Source organism: Emys orbicularis, chromosome 8 (genome assembly GCF_028017835.1).
Source record: "Emys orbicularis isolate rEmyOrb1 chromosome 8, rEmyOrb1.hap1, whole genome shotgun sequence".
Lineage (NCBI taxonomy): Eukaryota > Metazoa > Chordata > Testudines > Emydidae > Emys > Emys orbicularis.
The window spans coordinates 34,352,020-34,377,243 of NC_088690.1; the positions used below are offsets into that span (position 1 = coordinate 34,352,020).

Consider the following 25,224-nt stretch of genomic DNA (forward strand, 5'->3'; position numbering starts at 1 on the left):
TATTAAATTGTAGTGGAGTGGTTTAAGATTTGTAGGGTTTGTTCATAAACTTAGATGCTAAGGGTTACATTTGCTGGTTGGATGTTACTAACATATAATATTACAGCATCAGGATCACAAACCAGTAAATAAGAGTTTTGAAATATTCGTTGTAATCTGTTATATAGAAGCTGTTCTTAAGTGTGCTAGTAGATGTCAAGAACATAATTTCTGAAGAGTGAAAATCATTTGTTGTTCAAAGCTTATTCCCCCAATATGACATGGAATTGTATTTAAAATGTCCCCTACAAATCCTTGCCTGGAATGGGCCAGATCATAGAGGTATTAATTATTTTACAAAATTAGTAGTTTTGTAGTTTGTTTACTATGCTTTTCTGTTATTTGGAAGTGACTCTCATCACTGATGTAATTCTCAGATGCCAGACTACATAACCCGTAACATCAAATATAACCCTTGTAACGGGCAGCTGTGAAATGCCTAAATCATCCTACTGCAGCAACTAGAAAAGAGCACTTGCCCTCAAAATGGAGAGGTACTGAAAGCCCTGTAAGAAGTTCTGTGAGCTTCAGCAAGCAGCTCTAGAGGGTCACTCTGTGTTAGTTGTAGGTTTTTTTTAAGCTAGGTTTGTTTCTGTTTGAGGACTGTATTTTGGAACATTCTAGACAAGTGGTTTTTAACCTTTTTTCATTTTCACACCCCTAAAACATTTTGAATGAAGGTGCTGACTCCTTTGGAAATCTTAGACAGTCTGCAAACCCCCAACGGTCCGCAGACCACGGGTTGAAAACCACTGTTCTAGACATGTACCATGTACTTATACTTATTCAATACACAGTGGTGTATAGAAACTTCTAACTTAGAAGAAAAAAGGGGTTGGGAGGAAGTCATTTGGGTTGTAAACCGTCTTGTAAGCAAAAATGTGAACTTCCAGGTTGTATGGTGATTTTATGATTCCTATCATTACTGCTCTCACTTCAGTCGAATACTCAGTGTTGCTGATATGTATGGGCTAGACGGACTGAAAGAAGTAGCTATCTATATTCTCAAAAGAGACTACTGCAATTTTTTTCAAAAGGTATGTGTATATCTTTCAGTTTTACACTACTGTGTGAGCCAAAATGCCGGTGGGGGGGCGGAATTTAATTCTATTATAAGTCAGATTGTTGAGATGTTTAATTGGACCTGAACAAGAGCTCTGTGTAAGCTCGAAAGCTTATCTCTCTCACCAACAGAAGTTGGTCCAATAAAAGATATTACCTCATCAATCTTGTCTCTTTCATTTTATTAGTTCATTTCCAATTTAATAACAAAGAATCATTCTGTTACTACTGAGGGTGCTAGGCCGGGGTCTGCAGTTCCTACACTCTTCGTAATTCCATCAAGTTTAAATGGGATTACTAATGGAAGTAAGGCCTGCCGGGTCAAGTACCTATTTGTATAACAACAATGAAGTAGGCAGTTTGTAAGCCATAGTAGAAAAAATGCAGTATTCCACTATAGCAGTTAAACTTATATTAAATTCCTTAGAATATTAGCCATTGTCATGTTGCTTTATATTGTTGGGGGTTGTATACAGACATGTTGCATACTTGGAAGTATATTTTTCAGGTATTTCTGTTCAACTGAAAATTGAAAGTTGAAAATTTCAAGATTTTTTTTAGTTGAATGTGTCCATACATTAGGTCCAACCCTGCACCATTGCCACTGATTTCAGTGGGAGCAGGAGTAGGCCCATTATGCATAAATTCCCACAAATGTAAATATTCTGGTCACTGACAATGTTTCAGGCTAAACTGAAGACTTGTATATTTGCATGTTTTCTATAAGTCAGAATGTACAGCAAGTATGATTATTTTCTCACAATTTTAGCCTATTCCTGGAAGGCAGCAACATGTGCTAGAATGCCTGGCTATTGCTCATTCAATGGAAGTCGAGAACCTTTATGCTGCTTGCATGAAGTAAGTGAAATAAAATGCATTATGGTTTATGCTGTCCATTTTCACTGGTCGTTCTTTAAATTAATGCGTTTTGACAGACTGAACATAATTTTGGGAGGAACTTAAAGTTCATATTTTAATCTAGTTTTTCCATGAAAACTCATGGGGCTCATTTATGTTAGCAGAGGTGAAGATATTACAACAATAGTTTTATAAAATTTCATCTATGTTCCTTATTTAGTTAAGTAAAGCTCTTATTTTAACAGATGGATAGTAAAACATTTTGTGAAATGTTGGTCAGAGAGGAGCTTTGCCAGTTTACCCACTGAGCTTCAGAACAACTGTCTTACTGTGATGATTCAGTCTTTGGTAAGTATGTATCTAGTGAGTGCTTACATGTATGTTACTTTAAAATTGTGCTTATTTAGCTTTGCAAAGGAATTAAAAAGTCAATTAATAGTAAACATGCCTCATTAAATGTATAGTATATTAATCCTAGTAAATGAAAAATCATTATATACATGAAAACACAAGAACAAACATTGACATACAAATACAGTCACACTGATGTTTCATGGAACACATGATGATGGGAAAATCTCAAACCACTCCAAAATATAGCCATTTAAGAGGAGTTTATCAAATTCCGTATTCTGACAGAATAGTACAACATTATACATTCAAATAGAGAGAAGGAGCAATTGTAGTAATTGTCAGGTTAATTCTTATACCAGACACCACAGGTGAAACTGGCCTGATTGAAGTAAGTAGGAGTTGTACCACTGGCTTAATGGGTCCAGGAGGATTTCACCCCAAATTTTAATTTGGAGATTTAGCATAAGCTGGTTGGTGGGTTTTTTTTCTCCAGGCGAAAGTGTTTTGCTATCAATTAGTGGTTACGAGCCATCTACTTATAGGCAGGGCCCGTGTCTGTCATGGAGGTCATGGATTCCATGACTTTCTGTGACCTCCATGACTTTTGCAGCTGCCAGTGTGGCTGACCCCAGGGCCGCCCAAGCAGCTGGCACCAGGGACAGCTGCTCAGGCAGCTCCGGGGACAGCCACACCAGTCGCTGCTGGAGCAGCTCTGCAGCCAGCCACTCGGGTGGCCCCACAGCCAGCCGCACCAGCCGCTGCTGGAGCTGCCCCGGGGACCACCCGAGCAGCAGCAGATGTGGCTGGCCCAGGGACTGCCTGAGGAGCAGTCCTAGGGACGGCAGGAGCAGCCGCAGCTTGGCGGCCGCCGGCAGCGGTCCCAGGGATGGCCGGAGCAACGGTGAGATTGTGACCCTGGGGATGGCCGGAGCAGCCCCTGCTCGGTGGCCCCCAGCAGCTGGTGCCTCTAGCCCCCTCACCCTCCGAGCAGCAGCCCTTCAGGGCAGAGCAGTGGCTCCCCTTGGGGCCCCCCAGATAAGATTTAGTCGGGGTATTTATACTACAATCATGGACAGGTCACGGGGCTGTGAATTTTTGTTTATTGTCCATGACCTGTCCATGACTTTTATTAAAAATATCCATGACTAAATCGTAGCCTTACATCTAGGGAATTAATCTCTCAAAATTGTTAGTGTCTGTAATTTTTTATTGTCTTAGCTTAATATTAAGCTGTTTTATCTTCCGTTTCACAAATTGTCAACATTGATATGACCTCTGAATGTATCCATCTTCAGACCTTACCAGTTGTTGTTAGTGTTGTGTGTTTACATTCAATTCATACGGCCTGAATTTGCAGATTTTCCACTCTGGTATTTGTGGAATTAATACCTGGGCTGATTTAGTGGGTCAAATTCAAATCAGAGTTATGCCAGCTGAAAATTTGAGCTAGAATGTGCACTGTATCACAGCACAAGTAAATATAGTTTTTTACCCTGAAAGCTATCTCTGTCAAAAAGTTACATGATACCTAGGATGAGATTCTCATCCCCACTCTAGCTGCTTCATACTGGCTAAAGGGGCTGAAACAGTGTTAAAGAAGCTCTAAACGATCTGTTTTTAGCTGGGTATGATTTCTCCTGTGCAAGCACCGTAGAGTCAGCCATAGTGCTGTCTTCTGATGACCCCCACATAAGCCCTGGTGTAGGGTGTGTGATGGGGGCAAGGTGGGAGGGGTGGAGTTGCAGCATGCAGTGCTGCAGAGATTCTGGGCAGTGCTGAGGCCCATCGGGTGATCCTGGGCAGCTGACAGGCCTGTGGAATCCTCTCCAGCCCCAAGAGCAGCCAGGCTTGAGAGGACACAAAGGTGGTTTAAAGCCATCTTGCCCCCATCCTGTTCCTGCTGGGCTGTGCCTCTTAGTTGATGTCTAGTAAGGCTTCACAATCATGGAGTTGAAAAATAAATCAACATGCTTCTTGCACTCTTTCTGCCTCCGTAAATCCTGTGTGGCATCTATTCCCAACATTTCCTGAGACTGAAAATTCTCTAGTGGCCTATGGGGTTTTGCATATTTTAAAAACTGCAAAAATGTTAAGGCTGCTTGGCAAAACAGTCTAATATTTATAGATATTTATTTTACTTGAGCTATTCTATTTTACAAAAAACTTTTTATACTGTGCATAGTACTTCTCAACAGTTAGACCCAGCCTGTAAATCTGAGCTTATTGGTTCTTTCATCTGTCAATCTTAGACATTTTATGTTTAAAAGCCAATTAAATATAATAATGGAATGCTTTCTTCTGATATGCACAATTTCCAAACTCTACAGGTGTGAGCTTGAGTAGAATCGCTATTGGCTTTGTGAGCTTTCATTTAAACAACATTAAAGGCAGCACAGAAGCAACAAATTTTCCAAAATACTGAGCTGTTTCTCTTGCTCCTGTATAGCAAATCTTGAGAGGAGTGTGAGGTATATGGAGAAGTAGACTTGCAGTGGAGAGACTTTGATGAAAAGCCACAAAGATTGGTACAAGAAACTAAAAACTTCTAAGCATGAGTGCCATTTAAAACCACATTAAGGGTGCTTATCTTGGTAGCCTCACAAACAAGTGTTTGGAAGTAACCATTTTTTAGAAAAGAGAAAGAAACTTCCTCCTAGAACAAAACTATAGTTGTTCACAGTTATCTCTTACCCTAGAGATAGATTATGTCTGGAGGAATAAGATGCAGATAGGCCCAGTCCTGTAAGGTGCTGATTTAACTGGACGCTGTGGAGATATTTCATATTTCACTAGAAGTGCTTAATGGGCATTGTGTGCACTCAGCACCTTGCAAGAAAGAGGTAGATGCTCCTCATCTTGTGAGTAAGGACCTGATCCTCCACTATTAAAGAGGCTTGTAATTGAGCCATTGGGAGCAAGATCGAACCCTAAGTGCATGCTAATCCTTTATTTACTTTTATATGCACATATGAAAAATAGGCTTTGCCCATAACAAATGTAAAAACAGTTGAGTGAGGACTTGCAGGAAGTATACTCCTAGTTGGAATATACACAGAGAAAATACATGCTGTGTTTTTCTTTCTCTGAGCTGAAAGTACTCAAGCTTTCTTGGTAAGTGTGAATTTGAACTTGCAACACTTTTCTGTCGTGTTTAGTTGAATTTAATGCTTTTCTTTTCTATAGCAATCTAACTAAGATTAACCAAATTTAGGCTTTTTAAACCATCAGTATGTTTTCTCTTTCCTACATTGTTTTTCACTAATTTGTCTTTGCTTTCTCATGATTAACTCTCATTCCATAACAATTAGGAAACTGTGAAGAGAACTAGAAATTTTGATTACTTTACAGGTTTACTACTACTTTGTTTCCATTAGGAAGAATACGCAAGACCCTGCTTGTAGAAAACACTGTTTATCTTTGGCAGCATTTTTAAACCAAGATAACGGGGGGGGGGGGGGGGAAATAATAAAGCTTATTGAGCATATTGTACAATTTTTCAACTGACCTGGGAGGTCACATGTAGTAGATCTTTTAATCCATTTTACTTTGGTGGATAACGATAAATTGTAAATTACTTTTAAGGTGTGAGTTAGCAGGTGGTGATATGGGCATTGGTGATGAGGCCTATGTAAGTACTTAGGTTGGCAGTGAAGCGTCAAAATCACAGTATAACTAAATTAAAGGGGAGAGAATATTAGGAAACGAACTGTTTAAAACTAATAAATGCCACATGGATCAGCTCACTCCTTCCTATGGAAAACTTGGGGATGGGGAGGCTAAGTGAGGATAAAATTCTGTGAAGTCCAACAGTTGCTTCATTGGACAGGGTGCGGGAGGATCCTGCAATGTCTCCCAGCCAAGTAGAACTCTCCCTGCCCCTTATGTCAACATGGCTATCACACTCTCTTATGACTTAGTATTATCCTTTCCATTTAACTTTCCTATGAGTTTCCCCTTACTAGTTTAGTGTTTGGCATTTGTTTGTGAATCTGCCTTCTCTCTAGGCAGCAAAATATAATGAAATCCCATTATGAAAACATTCTGCCCTAGCATCATCAGAGAACAATAGAAACCATTGAGCCCATCAGACTTTTTAACTTAAAAAAAGATAGTGGAATATGCTAATATTAAAATCCAAATACAATTAAGGTAAGTGAAATTAATAGTAAGTGTTCAGTAACTTAATAGGAGCTATTTGAGAAACAGCTTTTTCTTGGATGTCTACTCTAATAGATAACTATTCTAATATATATTAATTGCTTTTATTTTAAGAACCACAAGAATGCAGCTTCTCTTTTGATGGAAAGTGACCGGCTGCTTGGTAGTCTTCCCCAAGTGAAATGGTCTGAAACAGCTCTGGCCTTGGCATCTAGGCTTCAAGAAGAATGCATAACATTTATTGTAACAAACTTCCCTCATATAATAGAGAGTGAAAGTTTTCATATTTTCTTGCAGGTAAAATGCTTATGAGTTATGTTCTACTTTTTTCAAAACAAATGCATTGTATTACACTTTCTTGTATGGGAGTGAGTTCTTCCCAACAATTTAGGCTGTTAACTTACTCAGAATGATTTCAGTGTCACTTTACAAATAATTTCACATAAGAATTTAATATTAGGGCAGGGGTCTGTTATTAGGGCATAATTAATTTGAAAAAATTAAGACTTTAATCCTATGTACAGTTACGTACTTCAAGTTGAGCAAGTGTGGGTAGTTCCACGAAGTCAAGGGTACCACTCTTGTGTGTAAAGTTAAGCATGTGCATAAACACATCATAAAGCATGTACAGGACCAAAGTCCAAGGTAGCAGCACGCACATGCCACAATGTCCATTGACTTTTTGAGTTGCAAATGTGCAGCACTGCTAAGGGTTAAGGATTAATTGAAAGAGTTCCCTGCAGTATTTCTTGGTAAGAGCTTGTCTAATTTTACCCAGCACTGCATTTCCCTAACAAGACAAAGATTTGGCAAGGTGCTCTGATGCATCAAAAATTAAAAATGGATATATCAAAACTGCCTTTCTTCTTCAGATCTGTATTCAGCTATAAATTCAACACCAGCTGCTTCTTCCTAAGATTTTGTTTGGCAAGATGATGAGATCTCAAAAATATTTGTAGCACCTTTTTTGTGTGGAGAGAAAGGTGGAATGAATAAATGGGAAACACTGAACACCAAAGTCACAATGGTCACTTTCTGTTGGGTAGTGTTTTTCATATGAAATACACATTTATTTTAAATGACTCCCTTTTCATTGTTTCCTAGGCACAGGCAATGAGCAGCAAACCTGATCTTCTAGAACAAGTTTTAAAAGCAATTGAGAAAAACATTAGCATTGAAAACAGTTGCTTTCTTCTTATAGCTGTGGATACTTTGTTGAGCTCCACAAATGTGAAGGAAATGGTAGGTTTTGCAGTAGATAATAGAAAAAGAATAGCTCACAACACTTATTCATTTATTTAAAAACTGGAGCTTTTTTTTTTTTTTTTTTTTTTTTTTTTTTGGCGTAGGAGTTGTGCAATTTGGGCTCTATGACTCCAGTACTGCAGTTGGATCCATGCAGGCAGTCCATCACACCTGTGCAAAGTCCTGTTGAAAACACAGGACCTACTGGCATTTGTGTATAGCAGGGGTGGCCAACCGGAGAAGGAGCCAGAATTTACCAATGTACATTGCCAAAGAGCCACAGTAATATGTCAGCAGCCTCCCATCAGCTCCCATACCCTGCTCCCAGTGCCTCCCGCCCAACCACAGTCCTGCTGATCAGCACCTTTCCCTCCCTCCCCATCAGCTGTTTCGTGGTGTGTAGGAGGCTCTGGAGGGGAGAGGAAGGAGCGAGGACACGGCAGGCTCAGGGCGGGAAGGGGTGGAGTGGGGGCAGGGCCTGTGGCAGAGCCGGGGTTGAGCAGTGAGCATCCCCCAGCACATTGGAAAGTTGGCACCTATAGCTCCAGGCCCGGAGTTGGTGCCTATACAGGGAGCTGCATATTAACTTCTGAAGAGCCGCATGTGGCTCTGGAGCCACAGGTTGGCCACCCCTGGTGTATAGCAACATTTAAAAAAAAAAAAAAAAAAAAAAAAAAAAAAGTAGTAGTACTTAGCACTGCCTGTGGCAACACTAAGTGTTCCAGGCTAGCAGCAATGGCTAATAACATTGTGTGGGAAGACACTACTAATGTTCACTACCATTGTAAATATGTGACTGAGAAAGAATATTTAAAAATTAAATAACCTTAAATTTACTCTAGGGGACAGAGTTCATTTTTAATTAATTTACTTTAAAAAAACACGTGAATATGAGGGTTGTGTTTGCTCTTTTTTTTTAAGCAAACTCTTCGGCGCAAGGACTGCATCTTCCTGTTTCTGGAAAGTGCCTATCATGTTGTGGGTGCTACCACAATCTAAATAATAAATTTTAAATGAAAATTGACTGTAATGTCATGAGTGACATGTGAATGATAGGAGACCCTGATTACAATTTATAATGTTACCTGCAAAAAATGTTAAATCTTTTCTTAAACTACTGCAATCAAGTGCTATTACAGACTTACTCAGTAAGAGTGTGAAAATTTAATCAGATACATTTTTGTCCCCCAGAGAATTTGACCTTGTAGTGACAGAGCTGATAGTAAAAAGCTCTGAAAGGATTAATTTAAAAAAGGAATGTGGTACTTGTGATGCTTTATTGTGGGAGTGGCTTAGTTTCAAACTGTATAAAATTATGGTGTGGGGTGGGGAGGAGAACAATAAGCCTTCATAAACAGCATCTACATCTACTAGGTTATTGTAAAATATAAATGATGACATCATTGATCTATCTTAGGGAGTAAGTAGATTCTGAAAGGAATAATGACTGGTTGCTATGACAATGTGCCTCTCGCCAGCTGCTGATTTGTTATTTGAACACAGGGTTTTACATGCAAGATCCAGGCTCTGCGTGATAAGCTGTGGATCTTCCTGGTTCAGTCTTTTTATGCTGTTCGTCACACAGAAAGCTGGAAGCTGATGAGACCAGATCATCAAGAGAAAATACAAGCAGGTATGCAAGCAATCAAGAACAGCTATCATTGTATAATAATAGTGTCCTTAATATAAAAAATATTGGTAGTGTTGGGGGCTGGTAACAAACTATAGCATGCTTAAAACTGTGATGCTCTTGCTTTGAAAGAAGTATTTTTATAAACGAAAGCAAAGATAATATGCTTAGCCAGCTTCATGCCTGGAAATTATTTAAGTGTTCTGTGAATATTTTCCTGGCTTTTATTTTTATAGATATGAAAAATGGTAACATTATATGTAGATTATGTCTAGTTTTGTTTGCAACTATTCTAAATTATTAAAAATATTGCAATAGGATTAAAGAAACCATTATCTCCATTTTTAAGCAGATAAGCATTATAGAAAATTTAAATCTGCACAAAGCAGATTACTAATTCTATGAATTCTGTTTCTTTTTTAATCAGTTCATATTAATGTATAAAGCTTGTATATCTCTTGCATAATATCCATCTCATGTGGACTGAATAAATGTAGCTGGCTTGACTTCACAATTGATTGGTATTGTGATACTGTATGTGTTGCTGCAGAGAGCCCCCAGGAAGCTGCAGAGTGATCTCTTAAAATGTTAAGAGGCAGTACTTCAGCTTTAAACAAAAGGAGTTTGTGCTCTGAATGTTTCCTTATTTTCAAATATGTGGAATGAAATTTTGAGGGTGTGGAAGTGAAAATGGCTCCAGGGCCTTGGTTGAATATTTGCTTTGTGATAGTGCAGTTTTATAAAGGAAAAAATGTGAGACTCATTTAATTTTTCTTTAAAATTAGCTCACCTTTGATTCATAGTAAAAGGTAAAATATCTTAAATGTTTTATGAAAGAAGACATTAAAATTGATACTCTAATGAAAAATTGTACGTGATTATAGATGGATTTAATTTTTTATCCCTTAACATGTTGGTTGAAAGATGGATTATGTCAGTCTTTACAAGCATGATTTAAGGGTGTTACTAAATTATGTTTGATTGCTACTTTCTGAAAAAGGCTCGTGATTTCATTCTTTATTATAAAGCACTTCAGTAACTTGGGGGGTTGCTTTCAGAAATAGAAGCATAATTTGGAGTATATTTGGCATCTGATGTTCTTCTGTATTAGGGCTGTAGAGTAAAGTAGTACCTAGACCTGGGTTCATAAAGTGGGTGTCATTCAACTCTCCATCTTTATTTTGTTTTGGGTTTTTCAGAGTTATATAGCATTAATTCAGCTCTGATAAACTTCATTTTAACTGTAAACTATTAAGTTATGGAAAACTTTCAGTGTAGGTTTTTGTTCTATAAACAAAATGATGGTATTTTCCTAGAAGCATCTTATTACATGAGATTTGTTTAGGATCACAGAGGTCAAACAACTTTCATCTTGAGAAAATTTCAGGTACTACTGAATTCTGAAAAGACCTAACCTTTGTAGATTAATATCCTAGGATAGGAAATGCACACAATTAAGACAAGAAGGTAATGTGTTTTTCTCGTTCACAGCATTTCTGTGTTCTCCTGGGCACAAGTTTATGGGAAAATTGTATTAATATATTAGTGTATATTAATGTGCAGAGTCATCACTGAAAAAATATTATATCCCTGTGGTGCCATTTTCAGCATCTTGCCTTTTCTTGCAGGATTTCTATACAGCTAAATAAAGATGCTTTGTAGAACCCAAAATTCGATTGTCCTATTGTGTGCTTTGTCCATATAAAGAAATAGTAGGATATAGCATGTGAAGAGTGAATGTTTATTTAACCCGTTTTTCTCAGAATAGATACATTTGCATCAAGCCAAAAGATGCATATAAACAAAAATAAATCTTTATCCCTTCTCTCTGTGTACAGTATTTACATATATCCTTTCTATATTGCACAACCGCTACAGATTTGAAGGTTTCATTGACTGATGCCTCCCAGATGTTATACAGTAAAAATATTTATTAGTAGCTTTATTAATTCAATTATATAGCATTACATGCAGTGCTTTACAAACATGGATAAGATGTATTCCTTGCCCTGAAAAGCTTACATAATGTCCTCCAGATAACTTTAAAACTAACATGTATTGCCTCAAGAGCTAGTGTGTATCTAATGTACATATGCAAATATGTGGAGACTACAGCTTTTGACAAAGAACATGAGAATGGGTCAGACCAATGGTCCATCTAGCCCAATATCCTGTCTTCTGATAGTGATAGGGTGACCAGATGTCCCGATTTTATAGGGACAGTCCCGATATTTGGGCCTTTTTCTTATATGGGCACCTATTACCCCCCACCACCGTCCCGATTTTTCATACTTGCTGTCGGGTCACCCTAGATAGTGACCAATGCCAGATGCTTCAAAGGGAATGAACAGAACAGGGCAATCATCAAGTGATCCATCCCCTGTCATTCAGACCTCTATTTTATCCCCTTTAGTCATCTCTTTTCCAAGATGAACAGTCTCAATCTTTTTAATCTCTCATCTTATCTTATAGAAGCTATTTTGTACCCTTAATCATTTTTGTTGCCCTTCTCTGCACCTTTTCATTTCTAATGTATCTTTTTTGAGGTGGGGTGACCAGAACTGCACACAGTATTCTAGGTGTGAGCGTACCATGGATTTATATAGTGGCATTATGATATTTTCTCTTATTATCTATCCCGTTTTTGATTGCCACTGCACACTGAGTGGATGTTTTCAGAGAACTATCCACAATGACTACAAGGTCTCTTTCTTGAGTGGTAACAACTAATTTAGACCCCATCATTTTGTATGTATAATTGGGATTATGTATTCCAATATGCATTATTTTGCATTTATCAACATTGGATTTCATCTGCCATTCTGTTGCCCAGTCACCCAGTTTTGTGAGATTCTTTTTTAATTCTTTGCAGTCTGCTTTGGACTTAATGTTCTTGAGTAATTTAGTATCAACTGCAAACTTTGCCACCTCACTGTTTACATCTTTTTCCAGATCATTTATGCTGAACAGCATTGGTCCCAGTACAGATCATTTGGGGACATCACTATTTATCCTTCTCCATTGTGAAAACTGACTACTTATTCCTACCCTTTGTTTCCTATCTTTTAACCACTTATTGATCCATGAGACGACCTTCCCTCTTATCCCATGACTGTTAATTTGCTTAAGAGCCTTTGGTGAGGGACCTTGTCAAAGGCTTTTTGAAAGTCCAGGTACACTGTATCCACTGGATCACCCTTGTCCATATGTTTTTGACTCCCTCAAAGAATTCTAATAGATTGGTGAGGCATGATATCCCTTTACAAAAGCTGTGCTGACCCTTTCCCAACATATCGTGTTCATCTATATATCATTGTTCTTTACTATAGTTTCAACCAGTTTGCCTGGTATGAAAGTTAGGCATACTGGCATTGTAATTGCCAGGATCGTCTCTGGAGCCTTTTTTGAAAATTAGCATCATATTAGCTATCCACCAGTCATCTGGTACGGAGGCTTATTTAAGTCCTAGGTTACATACCACATTTAGTAGTTCTGCAGTTATGTATTGGAGTTCCTTCAGAACTCTTGATTGAATACCATCTAGTCTTGGTGACTTATTACTGATTTAATTTATCAATTTGTTCCAAAACCTCTTCTGTTGACACCTCAATCTGGGACATTTCCTCAGATTTGTCACCTAAAAAGAAAGGCTCAGGTGTGGGAATCTCCCTCACATCTTCTCTGGTGAAGACTGATGCAAATTCATTTAGATTCTTGGCAATGTCTGTCTTGAGTGCCCCGTTAGCACTTCGATCCTCCAGTAGCCCCACTGATTGTTTGGCTGGCTCACTGCTTCTGATATACTTTTTAAAAATGGCTGGTTTAGTTTTTGAGTCTTTTGCTAGTTGTTCTTCAAATTCTTTTTTGGCCTACCTAATTTTACTTTTACACTTGATTTACCAGAGTTTATGCTCCTTTCTATTTTCCTCAGTAGGATTTGGCTTCTAATTTTTAAAGGATGCCTTTTTTGCCTCTAACTGCCTCTTTTACTCTGTTTAGCCACAGAAGCATTTTTTTGTGTGGTCCTCTTACTTTTCTTTTTAATTTGGGGTACACATTTAATCTGAGCCTCTATTATGGTGATTTTAAAAAGTATACGTGCAGCTTGCAGGCATTTCACTCTTTTGTGACTGTTCCTTTTAATTTCCGTTTAAGTAGCTTCCTCATTTTTGTGTAGTTCCCCTTTCTGAAGTTAAATGGTACTGTGGTGGTCTTTTCTGGTATTTCCTCCACCTCCTCCCATCCCCCCCAAGACATTAAGGATGTTAAATTTAATTATATTATGGTCATTATTACCGAACGGTTCAGCTACTGGACCAGATCCTTTGTTCCACATAGGACTAAATCCAGAATTCTCTCTCCCTTTGTGGGTTCCAGGTCTAGCTGCTCCAAGAAGCAGTCATTGATGATGTCTAGAAACTGTATTTCTGCATCCCGTCCTGAGGTGACATGTACACAGTCAGTACGGGGAGTCATAGATTCATAGACTTTAATGCCAGAAGGGATCATCATGATCATGTAGTCTGATCTCCTGCACATTGCAAGCCAAAGAACTACACCCACCCACTTCTGTAAAAGACCCATAGTCTCATCCATGCATTGAGACCCTGCGGTTCTTCCTATCTAATTGGCCCTGCACATGGAACTGAAGGCATTTCAGAGAATGCTACCATGAAGGTCCTGGTCTTTAATCTCTTACATAGAAGCCTAAATTTGACCTGCAGAACCTCTCTCCTGCCTTTCCCTATGTCACTGGTACCTACATGTACCATGACCACTGCCTCCTCCCGAGCACTGCACATAAGCCTGTCTAGATGTCTCGAGAGATCCACAACCTCCGCACCTGCCAGGCAGTTCACCAGTGGTTCTCTTGATCATCACAAACCCAGCTATTTATATTTCTAATTGATGAAATCCCCCATTACTTGTCTCTTACTAATAACTAGGATTCCCCACCAGCCCCTCTCTCACCCCACCCCCCAAGAGGTATTCTCAGTGCAAGAGGATACCATGACATCATTTGGAAGGAGGGTCCGAACTATAGGATTGTTTCCCTCCGCTCCAGTTTGATGTTCTCCTTCCCGGAGACTTTCCTCCTCCTCCTCAACAGCACAGAGGCTGTCAGACTGGGGTTGGGACCACTCTAATATGTCCCAGAAAGCCTCATCTATGTTCCTGTTAGTCTCCCTTAGCTTCTCCAGTTCAGCTACTCTGGTCTCAAGTGTCCATACTTGGTCTCTGAGGGTCATGAGCTCCTTGCACTGAATGCATATATGCCACCTGCCCACAAGGCAGGTAATCATGCATGCTGCATTCAGCAATAAATTGGATAGCCCCAACTCTGCTGCTGGACTTCTGCCTGCATTGTTTTTACTCTTGCAGCTTTTTTTTCCTTTTTCTTTTGGAGGGCAGCGGGGGAGGGGGGTGGTTATTGGCCTAAGTTTAGAGAATGTTGGGTGTATCTAGCTCTCATGCTTCCTCTCTAAACTCCAGGCTTGTCTACACTACCCACCAGATCGGCGGGCAGCAATCAATCCAGCGGGGGTTGATTTATCGCGTCTATACTAGACGCGATAAAATTGACTGCTGAACGCTCTCCCGTCGACTCTGGTACACCAGAACGAGGAGCACAAGCGGAGTCGACGGGAGAGCGTCAGCTGTCGACTTACCACAATGAAGACACCGCAGTAAGTAGATCTAAGTACGTCAACTTCAGCTACACTATTCACGTAGCTGAAGTTGCGTATCTTAGATCAACCCCGCGTGGTAATGTAGACAAGCCCTCCCTTGCAAAACTTCCCATGTCACTTTGGAGCTTGTTTTTTAAACCCCTGTTCTCCTTGGTCAATGCTTAATGGATTCTAACGGGATTAGGAATCAAAATTTCCTTAAGATGCTCTCAGCCTTGCTTAGCAGGCCACTAAGCTCAGCACGTGCCCCCCAAACAGACCACACTATATACTACAGTATATTGTTTAGTTGTTTTAAGAGAATAGATCTTTTATTTCAAATAGATGATGTTAGTATAAATGTATAGGTGGTTAGAACTAATTGAAAGTGATTGAGATCCTGGGTGTATAGGAATGTGCAAAAACAAAGTACACCCCCAAAGATTTAATGAGCTACGTACATCAGAGGTATGGAAGTATTATCCTTGTTTTGTAGATGGGGAAACAGAGATTAAGTTACCTGCTCCAGGTCACATAAGAAGTCTGTTGCAAAGTTCATTACAGATATCGGATCTCCTAACTCTGAATCCTGTACTCTAGATACAAAAACATCCTTCGCCACTTAATGTTTTCCATTTTGCCAAAATAAATCTCCCTTGACTAGTTCACTGGCTCCAAAAGATAGTTCCATGAATAAGGCTGGCTTTTTTTTCTCTCTCTCTCTCATGCTGCCTTCCCACTGATAATAGCGATCCTTTTTCCCTATACAGCTGCTTTTGACAAAGGGGATGATCGAAGACTTGGCAAAAAACCTGTATTCACTAGTTCTCAGGTAAATGCTTAGATTCTTACAATTAAAAATAATCAGAATCCCGTAAACATAACTGCTCCTTTTCATGCTTTATATTTTCAAAATAATGTAATCTGTTGTGGTCTGTGTTTACTAACTGCTCGTAGTTAATCTTCAGCAATCACATTTTCCTTGTAATCCTAGTTGAGCCAATATTTTAGTCATAATCTGTGATGTCCGTTATTAGAGCATTTTAGATTTTGATGTGGGTTAGCAGGAGTCCATGCTTTCAAATAGTTGGGGCCAAACAGAAGACAGGAATTTGTGTTCAGAAGTTATTGCACACTTCCCTGTTGGTGTATAATAATAAAGCTGTGATCTCAAGTTTGGGAAAAAAGGGTGGTCTGCTACTGAGCTAATGGAGCTGTTCTACTAGCTCAAGCCACCACTTAACTCAGTCTGTTACGCTCCCCATTAATCTGCTTGCTGTGAAAGAGCTTTTCAAAGTCTTTGAGAATCATGCCGAAAGTGACATTGCTGTTTGACAGAAAAGGTACTGTTATAGGGGTTAATGTCCAAGGATATACATTACTATTCACTTTGTTACTAGTTAGGTTAAATTTTTATAGGCTTAAATCTTAACACTAAAAAATACCTTTACCTGGGAATTCTGAACCCTTATTTGGAAGATATACTGTTTTATAATGGTTGAAAGCTTCCCGTGTCATATGTATTTAAAAATAATGGCAGTCTTCATGTTCATAGGGAATCATATACTGAATTCCCAGTTTGAAAGTCTAAATATAACCTATAAAATAAATGAATCTCTCCAACAGGAACTAATTGTATAAAGAAGTAAAGATTATACAGTATTATGTCCAAAGTAAAGGACAAGGTTTTGCATAGGCATTTCTTGTACCCTCTGATTCAGATCTGACTTCAATAGGGGACGAAAAGGGAACTGGAGTTAGTACTTAGAGTGCTTGAAAGGCAGCAATCTGAGCTCCGTGACTTGGAAAATGAATTTTATTTCTTCCTCCCAAACTCTAATTTTAATGCTAGATTCATGCTAAACTTCAGGAGTACCTACATTTCAAAAGCTAAAGATTATGCATGATTTATTGTGTTGCTAAGTGTCTTCTGTTCTTTCCAGCTAAACAGATGCATTACTGACTCTGTTGATATAAGGCACGCTTCCTGGAAAGTAAAAGGCAAGAGAGATTATTGCGGCAGTTCCTTCACTAATCGGGATAAAATGAAATCTGATGGATTAGGAGCATCTGGACATACATCAAGTACCAACAGAAACACTGCTAATAAGACTTCAAAACATGATGACTTAAAGGGAAAAGATAGTAAGAAAACAGTTTCCAAGATTACAAAAGATTCAAAAACTGGGGAAAAAGTTGCTTCACCAAAGGCTAGAGCTGTCATAAAGCCAAAAATAGAAAGTAATGGAAATGCTAAGGCTGAAAGCTTGATTACCAAACAAGATTCAGAAAGGTCATCATCTGCAAGTGGACAAAAAAATTCTGGAAGTGGAAAAGGTGTAAAAAATCAGGAAGGAAAAAGTTCAGGTGCCAGACCTAAAGTACTTACTGGAAGCCCAAGTGTGCAAATCAAAACAAAGCCATTGAAGAAAACCACAGGGAAAGAATCACCCTCTCTAGTAACAGAGACAGGAACTTTCAGCAAGTCAACAAACTCAAGTAGAGATTTACAGATTTCCAATGAACAACTAGATGAACCCAAAGAGGATAAACCAGTAGATGAAGGAAAAATATATACCGGTAATTAGAGACCCCTTCTGACTTGCCACAGGCAGGTCATATGCTGGAAAACAGCCTGGAGAGTTCCAAAAGTTCTATTCTAGATGGTTATGACCCTGCACAAGCATATTTTTAAAATAAATATTAATTACAAAAAGTAATGCTAAAATGCCCATGTATTAATGGCTCTAACTCAAATGTTATGTGCTTTGAAAAAATATGTGCGTATACAAGACAGCACTATAAAAATCTCAATTCTTCCAGTTTTGGCATCTGTGCTGTTTTCAGTATCTGACCATTATACGTTAATATTTCTTTTTAGGTATTTGTATATCATACATTTTATCCTATAACTAATCTTTAATTTTGCTTATAGCAATGAAAACAAAGTCTGTTTTGAAGTTGACTAATGGAGCTACCAACAAAAAAGCTAATGAACTTGAGACGAACGTTACAACAAATAGGTTTGTTGGAAATCAAAATATTACTTATAATTATATACTGGGTTTTTAATTGCTTGATTAAATGTAATTGTCATTTAATCAACATGTTTTTAAACCTAAGGATTTTTCAGAATAGTTTCTATTTCACATTGTTAGTGAGAAAGTAGAAATAACTACTGACAATATCCTTGTGAAGATAGCATTGTTTTGCCTCTGGGTTTGGGCTGGTTTTTGTTTGTTTGTTATTTTAGCATTGTTACAGTAACTCTGCAGATCTGAACAATTATGTGACTGAATCCTGGAAAGTGCTGAGAACTCTACATAGCCTCTGAAATAGTTTAGATGAAGCTACAAAATCAATGGAAGATAAGAGGAGTTAGTACCTTGGAGAAACAGGTCCCTAAATATATTGTTTATTTTCAGGAAGAGGAAAATCATTTTACATGGCATATATTGTGCTTTCCATGTTAAACTATATAGAGTACTACTGATTATTTAAACAAGTTCATTTTTTAGATCTTAAACTTGCAAGTAATGCAAGCAGTATCTTTTTCTCTCATAGTGTGACCAAAAAAACCACTGGGAAAGGATACAATGAACAAAGTCCACAAACTGTTTTGAAGAAAAAGGGAAATGTGAGTGGCAATTCTGCAGCTCAGCAGAAGACAAAGAATGCACCAGCTAATGTTGCTAAAAACCAAGGTAGAATTAAATGGCACTAAACTAAATCATATTTACTATTTGAATCATTTTGCTATAGTGTAACACAGATAAGGAATTTATCAGACAATAGAAATGTTCTGACAATCTTGGTGTATTTCCCATATTTCATTTTTGCTGACAGACCTCAGATGTATTTTCTGCTTGTTTAATTCTCATGAGGCTGGTGTATATTTATTTTTTAAAATCTGGCCAGCTATTGGGGAGAAACCCCTTCCCTAATATGCTTTGTAGATCTTTTGTCCTCTGATGTTATCTTAAGTATTCTGCACCTAGAACTTCCATTAAGTTCAGTAGAAATTCTGTATCTGAAACAAATTCACAATACACATTAGAGATCCGTGCTGCAGATTGGATGGAAGATATTTCTCCTTTTGTCTATGCTTTTTATATTTAACACTGGTTGATTCCAGTGTTCATCATTTATGAATATTGGTTTTTCATGCATGCTGTACAATATGTAGTAAAAACATTTCAAAATTATCTTTTTCTTTTGTAATCATCTTTTAATTTAAGTGTGTAAATAAGAATTAAACTTTTTTAGAGTCCAAAATATAATCGCTTCATTTTGATTGTATCATAACACCGGAGACAGTTAGTGATTGTGGAAAAAACCTAAGTAGGAGGTAGAAAATCAGAACTGCAGATGAATTACATTTCAAGTCACAGTAATGTGCAGGGAACAAGTGTTACAGGTGAACAAAAAACCACTACCATAAAGACCTGTAATGTTCAAATTAACATAATTAGAAAGTTCTTTAGTCACCTGCCTCCATTCTTTCTCATATTTAGTTGGTCTCATAGTTACAGCCCCAAAGTTATTGACTTGTCACACAAGCCAAGGTATTCCAGCATGCACTGAACTCTAGATGTCAGTAGCACTGATTGCTTAAGGGTAAAAGGTAAGTAGTGTTTTACTCATTACTCTTAAGGATTTTAATATAAAATAAGAGTATATTATGGGATATAAAATATATTAAGTGAAAGTCCAAAGTCCTCAGAGTATTAAGTAAAACCTGACTTACTTTTCCTTAAAAAATTCTCTCTCTGCTCCATTATTAAGCATCAGTATAGAAATACTGTGCATTCACAGACATGGAAAAAGTATCATAAGGCAAGAAGAAATCTGTTTAAGGTGTGAGGACAATCTGCCTTGAGAATTACTGTTTTAAAATCTGCATTTTAACACCGTGGCAACCTATTTTATAACTAGCAAAAAGCATAGTCCATTGTAGCTGTTTTTATGGCAAGTATGGTATGGTATGTAATAACCTTCACTGTGTAGATACCTGGCTGTGCCAAGGCACAAGAAGGAAAGTGAAGGATGGAGTATTTTCAGCTTGAACACTGCATTTCCTTATTGATTAAATTAGAACCTGAATGCTACTTTAATTCGCATTCAGCTAGTACATGAAACATAGGTCCTGTCCATTTATGGTCATTAAAGATATCACAACACTTTCTGAAAGAGTAGGGGTGTTAATACTAGTGGTTTGGCCATATTACAACTAGAATAATTACATTCTGCTTACTTAAATTTCCTCTGTAATTTAAATTGAATAGAGTACTCATCACTTCCTAGGTTAAACAACTGAGCAGTGATTTTTGTGTACCATTAGATAGCTGCTGCTTTCCACTCTAGTAATGGCTGCACTTCAGTAGTGGATGAAGTGATGCCTACATTTACAGTTTATAAAGTGCTTTGGACTCAAAAGTCCTAAATTAGTGCAAGATATTTTTATTAAATGTTTGTATTTAAGATAATTTAATTGTTTAACAAATTTTAAAATTACTTGGTTGTCTAAAATATTTTTAAAAATCTTTTACTTGACTTACATGCATCCAACTTATCAATAATATAGTTCGCTGACTAGAATGTGTTTTGCTTATTTGTTAGGACCACAAGGAGATTCACAAAATTCATTAAAATCTGGAATGTCTCCGAAACAAAATGAAGGAAAAAACATGATGCAAAATTTTTCTCAGACAGCACTTTCAGAAAAACAACCTTCATCTAAGAAAAAGAGTATTAAACAATCACAAACATCTGCAGTTAAAGCCACTGCAAAAATAATAACAACACCCAAAAATCAGACCCATTCAAAGAAAGGTGAGACTATAAACAGTAAAGACCCAAAACAGAAAATAGTTACTGGGCAGCCTATATCAAAAGCTCAGTCTTCAACACAAAGACATTCAAGAAGTGAATCTCCTGTTGTCCAGAAAAACGTGCGTAGTCCTGAACAGAAAATTTCAGAACAGAAACTTGAACAACACACATCTGCTGCTTTTGCAATTCAGCCACACGACAATAACAAATGCAGCCCTGCAAAACAAAGTAAGTGTGAAAAATCTATGATAGAGTGTAGCAGAGGAGACCTACTCGTGGAATCATGGCAACCTGATCCAAGAAAAGTATTGGATCCTCTTGAAAATGGGGAATACAAAGTAGAAACCAAACCTTTTTGTACTCTAGTTAGAGGACAAAATGTTCCTAAGCTGAATATTTCCATGCAAAATGAAATGGAATCAAAACAGGTTTGTGAAGATGAAATTGAAATTAAATATCCGGTAGATAAAAACAAAGATGATGGTAATACAACTGAATTTAATTGTTATACAGAGCCTAGTAGAAATGCATACTCAGTCATTTGCAAGAATACTGGCCAAAAACTCCCTACTTCAGTTTCAGAAGAAAGACTGAAAAAGTGCAAAACTGTTTGTGATTCAGCTCAGAAATACTTGGGATATTCAGGAAACAGCAAAGTATGTTTAACACAAGCAATAGAAGACTGTGTGGAACAAAATGATACCTTAAACACTGAAACGGGCATTAATTATGGAGAAGATCACTTACCCAGCTTTTCTAAGGTAACAAATGCCTCTAATTCGGAACAAGATGAAAGAAAATCCTCTAAGACTCATGTAAAGGGATTTGCAAGTGCTGGTCAATTGTCTGATAAATCAGCCTTGACCGAATACAGGTCTGCTACAGTAGACTCAGATGCTGCTTCAAAATGTTTCACAGGACAGGTTACAGAAAAATGTTCACCTAAAGATATGGATACTACAGAAACACCAGAAAGCCATGAAAATTCAGAAACTCCCTTTGTGGATCGTTGGAATTTGAGTACAGGTGTGTTGGATCCAAAAGAGAGTCCTGAATCTGATACTGGCAGTGCAACAACATCTTCTGATGATATCAAACCAAGATCAGAAGACTATGATGCTGGAGGCTCTCAGGATGATGAAGGATCAAATGAGAGAGGGATTTCTAAATGTAGCACTATGTTGTGCCATGATTTTCTTGGAAGAAGCAGCAGTGATACAAGTACACCTGAAGAACTAAAAATCTATGACAGTAGTCTAAGAATAGAAGTGAAAATGAAAAAAGAGGGTTCGGATCTTTTTCGTGTTAATTCAACAAGTGATGATGAGATACCAAGAAAAAGACCTGAAGTGTGGTCACATCAAGGTGTATTAAGGGTCAATACTAGGGAAAATGAAAACGCTGCTTTTGGCAGCGCACAGTTTACTCAGGAAGCAGACCAAGTTTCCTCTTCTGCAGATGAAACGGAAGATGAAAGATCTGAAGCAGAAAATGTAGTAGAAAGCTTTCCTCCATCTGACCCTCCTACTCAGCCATTCCAAGGAATTGTTAATTTAGCTTTTGAAGATGCAACAGAGAATGATATTGAAAGTCAAGAATTTTCTACAACTAAAAATTTTAAGCGATCTCTTTTACTTTCAGTAGATGAATGTGAAGAGTTGGGATCTGATGATGGAGACGCTCATGCTCCCCTTCAGCATTCCATAGATTCCCCTACTCCTTCTGATGTTTTTGATAGTGTATCTCAGGAGCAGCATGAAAAGACTTATTATTCAAGGTATTCATTGGAAACTGAAGATGGATTCCTGGAGTGCAAACAGCAAGAAAAGGATAGAAGTGAGAGATTAGATAAAAGTGAGCACTTTTTTCTAGATCCCCATAGCACAGAAATCAAAGGAAAAGATAATCAGGGTGCTTCAGTGACAGAACAAAATTGCCCAGAGAAAGTACTCTCAGTAGCAGATAGTCAGTGTTCAATACAAGAGCAAAAGGTAAATAGTAAGAATGAAGAGATTAACGAAATTCAACAGTGCAATAAACTTTCAGACAATGACACAAAGTCTCAAGAAAGACCATGTCATTTGGACCTTCATCAAAGAGATACTAATTGTGACATGCAAAAGAAGAATTCTGCAAAACCTGTAAAACCCTGTAAGAATCAGTTACTGACTCTGGAAGGTCAAATGAGAGAGTGTCAACGAGCACCTACTGAATACACTAATACTGATTTACCTGCAGGTAATGTACAGAAATAGAAATGTTAAGTCCCTCAAAAAAATTAAATTAGTAGGCAGAATATTGGAAATGTTTTGTCTGGGGTCAAATCATGAACTCTAATAATTGGCTCAAATTTTTTAAACAAAACTTAAATGCTTTTAAGTATTTACTTGTTTATTGAATGCTCGTCCATTTTGGATACACATTAAATAACAATGTTTCAATGGAAAACTTGAATATTTATACTAGGCAAATCTATTCAGATAGATTTTATGCAGTACTAAAAAGAAAGATTGGGAACAATTCCTTGCATGCTAATTATTTTTGGTCCAATTTAACATTGTCAGCATCAGCTTTCGGTGTGAACTTTTGTATACGTTTTGTCTGCTTTACAACCTATATCATATATTTAAGTGGGATGTGCAATAACTACAGTAATAACCTTACTAAAGTGCACTGAACTGTTTACCTTAACAGCTATATTCATTACTTTTGCAATTTGTTGATATAATATATTTTACATGGAGATGTGGATGCTGATCCTTCTCCCACTGAATTCAGCGGGATATTTCCTATAGACTTCAATGGGAGCAGTTTTGGACCTAAGACTTGCAGTTTACAGGATTACTAAAATTGTTCTAAATTTTACCAGTGAAAACGGATTTCCTAAAGGAGAGATTATATTTGAACCAGTGATCATAATCAAAAAAGCTCTAGCTTGATTCACCTAGTTAGATGATTGTCTAGATGTTTTATCTGTTTTGTCTTTTTAAACCAGTAATTCAAAGTATCCCATTATAAAATACACAATAGTGTCTGAATATATTAACTATTGTATATTCAAGAGTAATGAAATGCTGCTGCTGATGATGACCTATGTTCAGCAGAACCACAGAAGAAGACCTTTTAAAAGTTGTACTATTTTTTTTTAAGTTTGCTTGTCCTTGCCTGCAGCTACCCTTATAATGTGTAGTATAAAATAAGCCTGTGAATAAGCCATTTTGTTTTTCCTTCTCTTTGGAGCTTACATCACCATTCAGTGAACATATATTCTTTTTTCCCCCCATTCCTTCCCACCCACCTCCTGTTCCAACTTTACGTTATTGTAGTGAATTAAAAATTCCATGTGCATTAATTTTCTGTTTACATAACTTGTCTTTTCTGTATCAGAAATGTTCTAATTATGAAGGTTTATTGTTAATTACCAGTGGTGACTGCTGCTCTAACTTAATTTGTAAACCAGACTTTATTTGTTTTTTGGGGTTTTTTTACACAGAAAATAAATGCCTACATTTTGTCAATTTTGTATAAATTTACATTTTTTGTTACTTGTTGGATTGTCTCTGCTGCAATGAGTTAAATTTTGCTCTACAAAGCCCTGAGGGGGGAACATGTGCAATTTTTACATTGTGTAGTATTATGAATTATTGCAGGAGACATAGATGATTGTGACGTATTGGCACAAACCTGCATGTATGAGCATCGACCTTCAAAAACCCTTTCTCCAATATATGAGATGGATGTTGGAGAAGCTATTGAGCAGAGGATGGAGTCAGAAAGGGACATTCTAGATGTGGATTTTGAAGATCAGCAATTTGCAGAACAGGACTGGACTCTTCTCAGGCAATTGTTATCTGAGCAGGACTCAAACATTGATTTCAAAAACTCTGTTCCTGAAGACCTTAACTTAGCACAATATCTTATCAATCAGACACTACTTCTGGCAGGAGATGGTTCAAAGCCTCAGGGTAAATCACATGTTGATACTTTCAGTAGATGGACAGAACTAATGTCGCCACTGGATGATTCTTCAGCAAGTATCACAGTGGCAAGCTTTTCCTCTGAAGATTGTTCTTCTCCTCAAGGGGAATGGACAATTCTTGAACTGGAAACCCATCATTAAAGTGATCAAATGTTTGAAAATGGACTCCAACCCCTACCCCAAATCTTTTTTGATGCATTGTTTCCATACAATAATGAAATACTGCATCAGTTAAGAACAGCCAATTCTTGATACTGAGGCAATCTTTCCAATATATTGAGGTGCATACTGTTAATTTATAACCTAGCTTTAGTCACAAATAGAATAATTTTTCAAAGCTGAAATAGATGTTTTTCTAAAATCAACTTTGAGCATGTATTTTCTAAAATTGTTAGAAA

The 25,224-nt window shown here is 37.5% G+C and overlaps 1 protein-coding gene across 1 annotated transcript in view; it reads left to right on the forward strand.

Moving 5' to 3' along the window:
- Positions 1-24,967, forward strand: part of BTBD8 (BTB domain containing 8) — a 65,247-nt gene extending 40,280 nt beyond the window's left edge. Inside the window, exons 7-18 of the mRNA XM_065409854.1 lie at positions 980-1,076; positions 1,871-1,959; positions 2,205-2,307; positions 6,586-6,768; positions 7,576-7,713; positions 9,220-9,349; positions 15,786-15,847; positions 16,959-17,595; positions 17,951-18,038; positions 18,580-18,719; positions 20,635-23,085; positions 24,498-24,967. Of these exons, the coding sequence (XP_065265926.1) occupies positions 980-1,076; positions 1,871-1,959; positions 2,205-2,307; positions 6,586-6,768; positions 7,576-7,713; positions 9,220-9,349; positions 15,786-15,847; positions 16,959-17,595; positions 17,951-18,038; positions 18,580-18,719; positions 20,635-23,085; positions 24,498-24,967 (4,588 nt within the window). The remainder of the gene's footprint in view (positions 1-979; positions 1,077-1,870; positions 1,960-2,204; positions 2,308-6,585; positions 6,769-7,575; positions 7,714-9,219; positions 9,350-15,785; positions 15,848-16,958; positions 17,596-17,950; positions 18,039-18,579; positions 18,720-20,634; positions 23,086-24,497) is intronic.
- Positions 24,968-25,224: the final 257 nt, after the last annotated feature.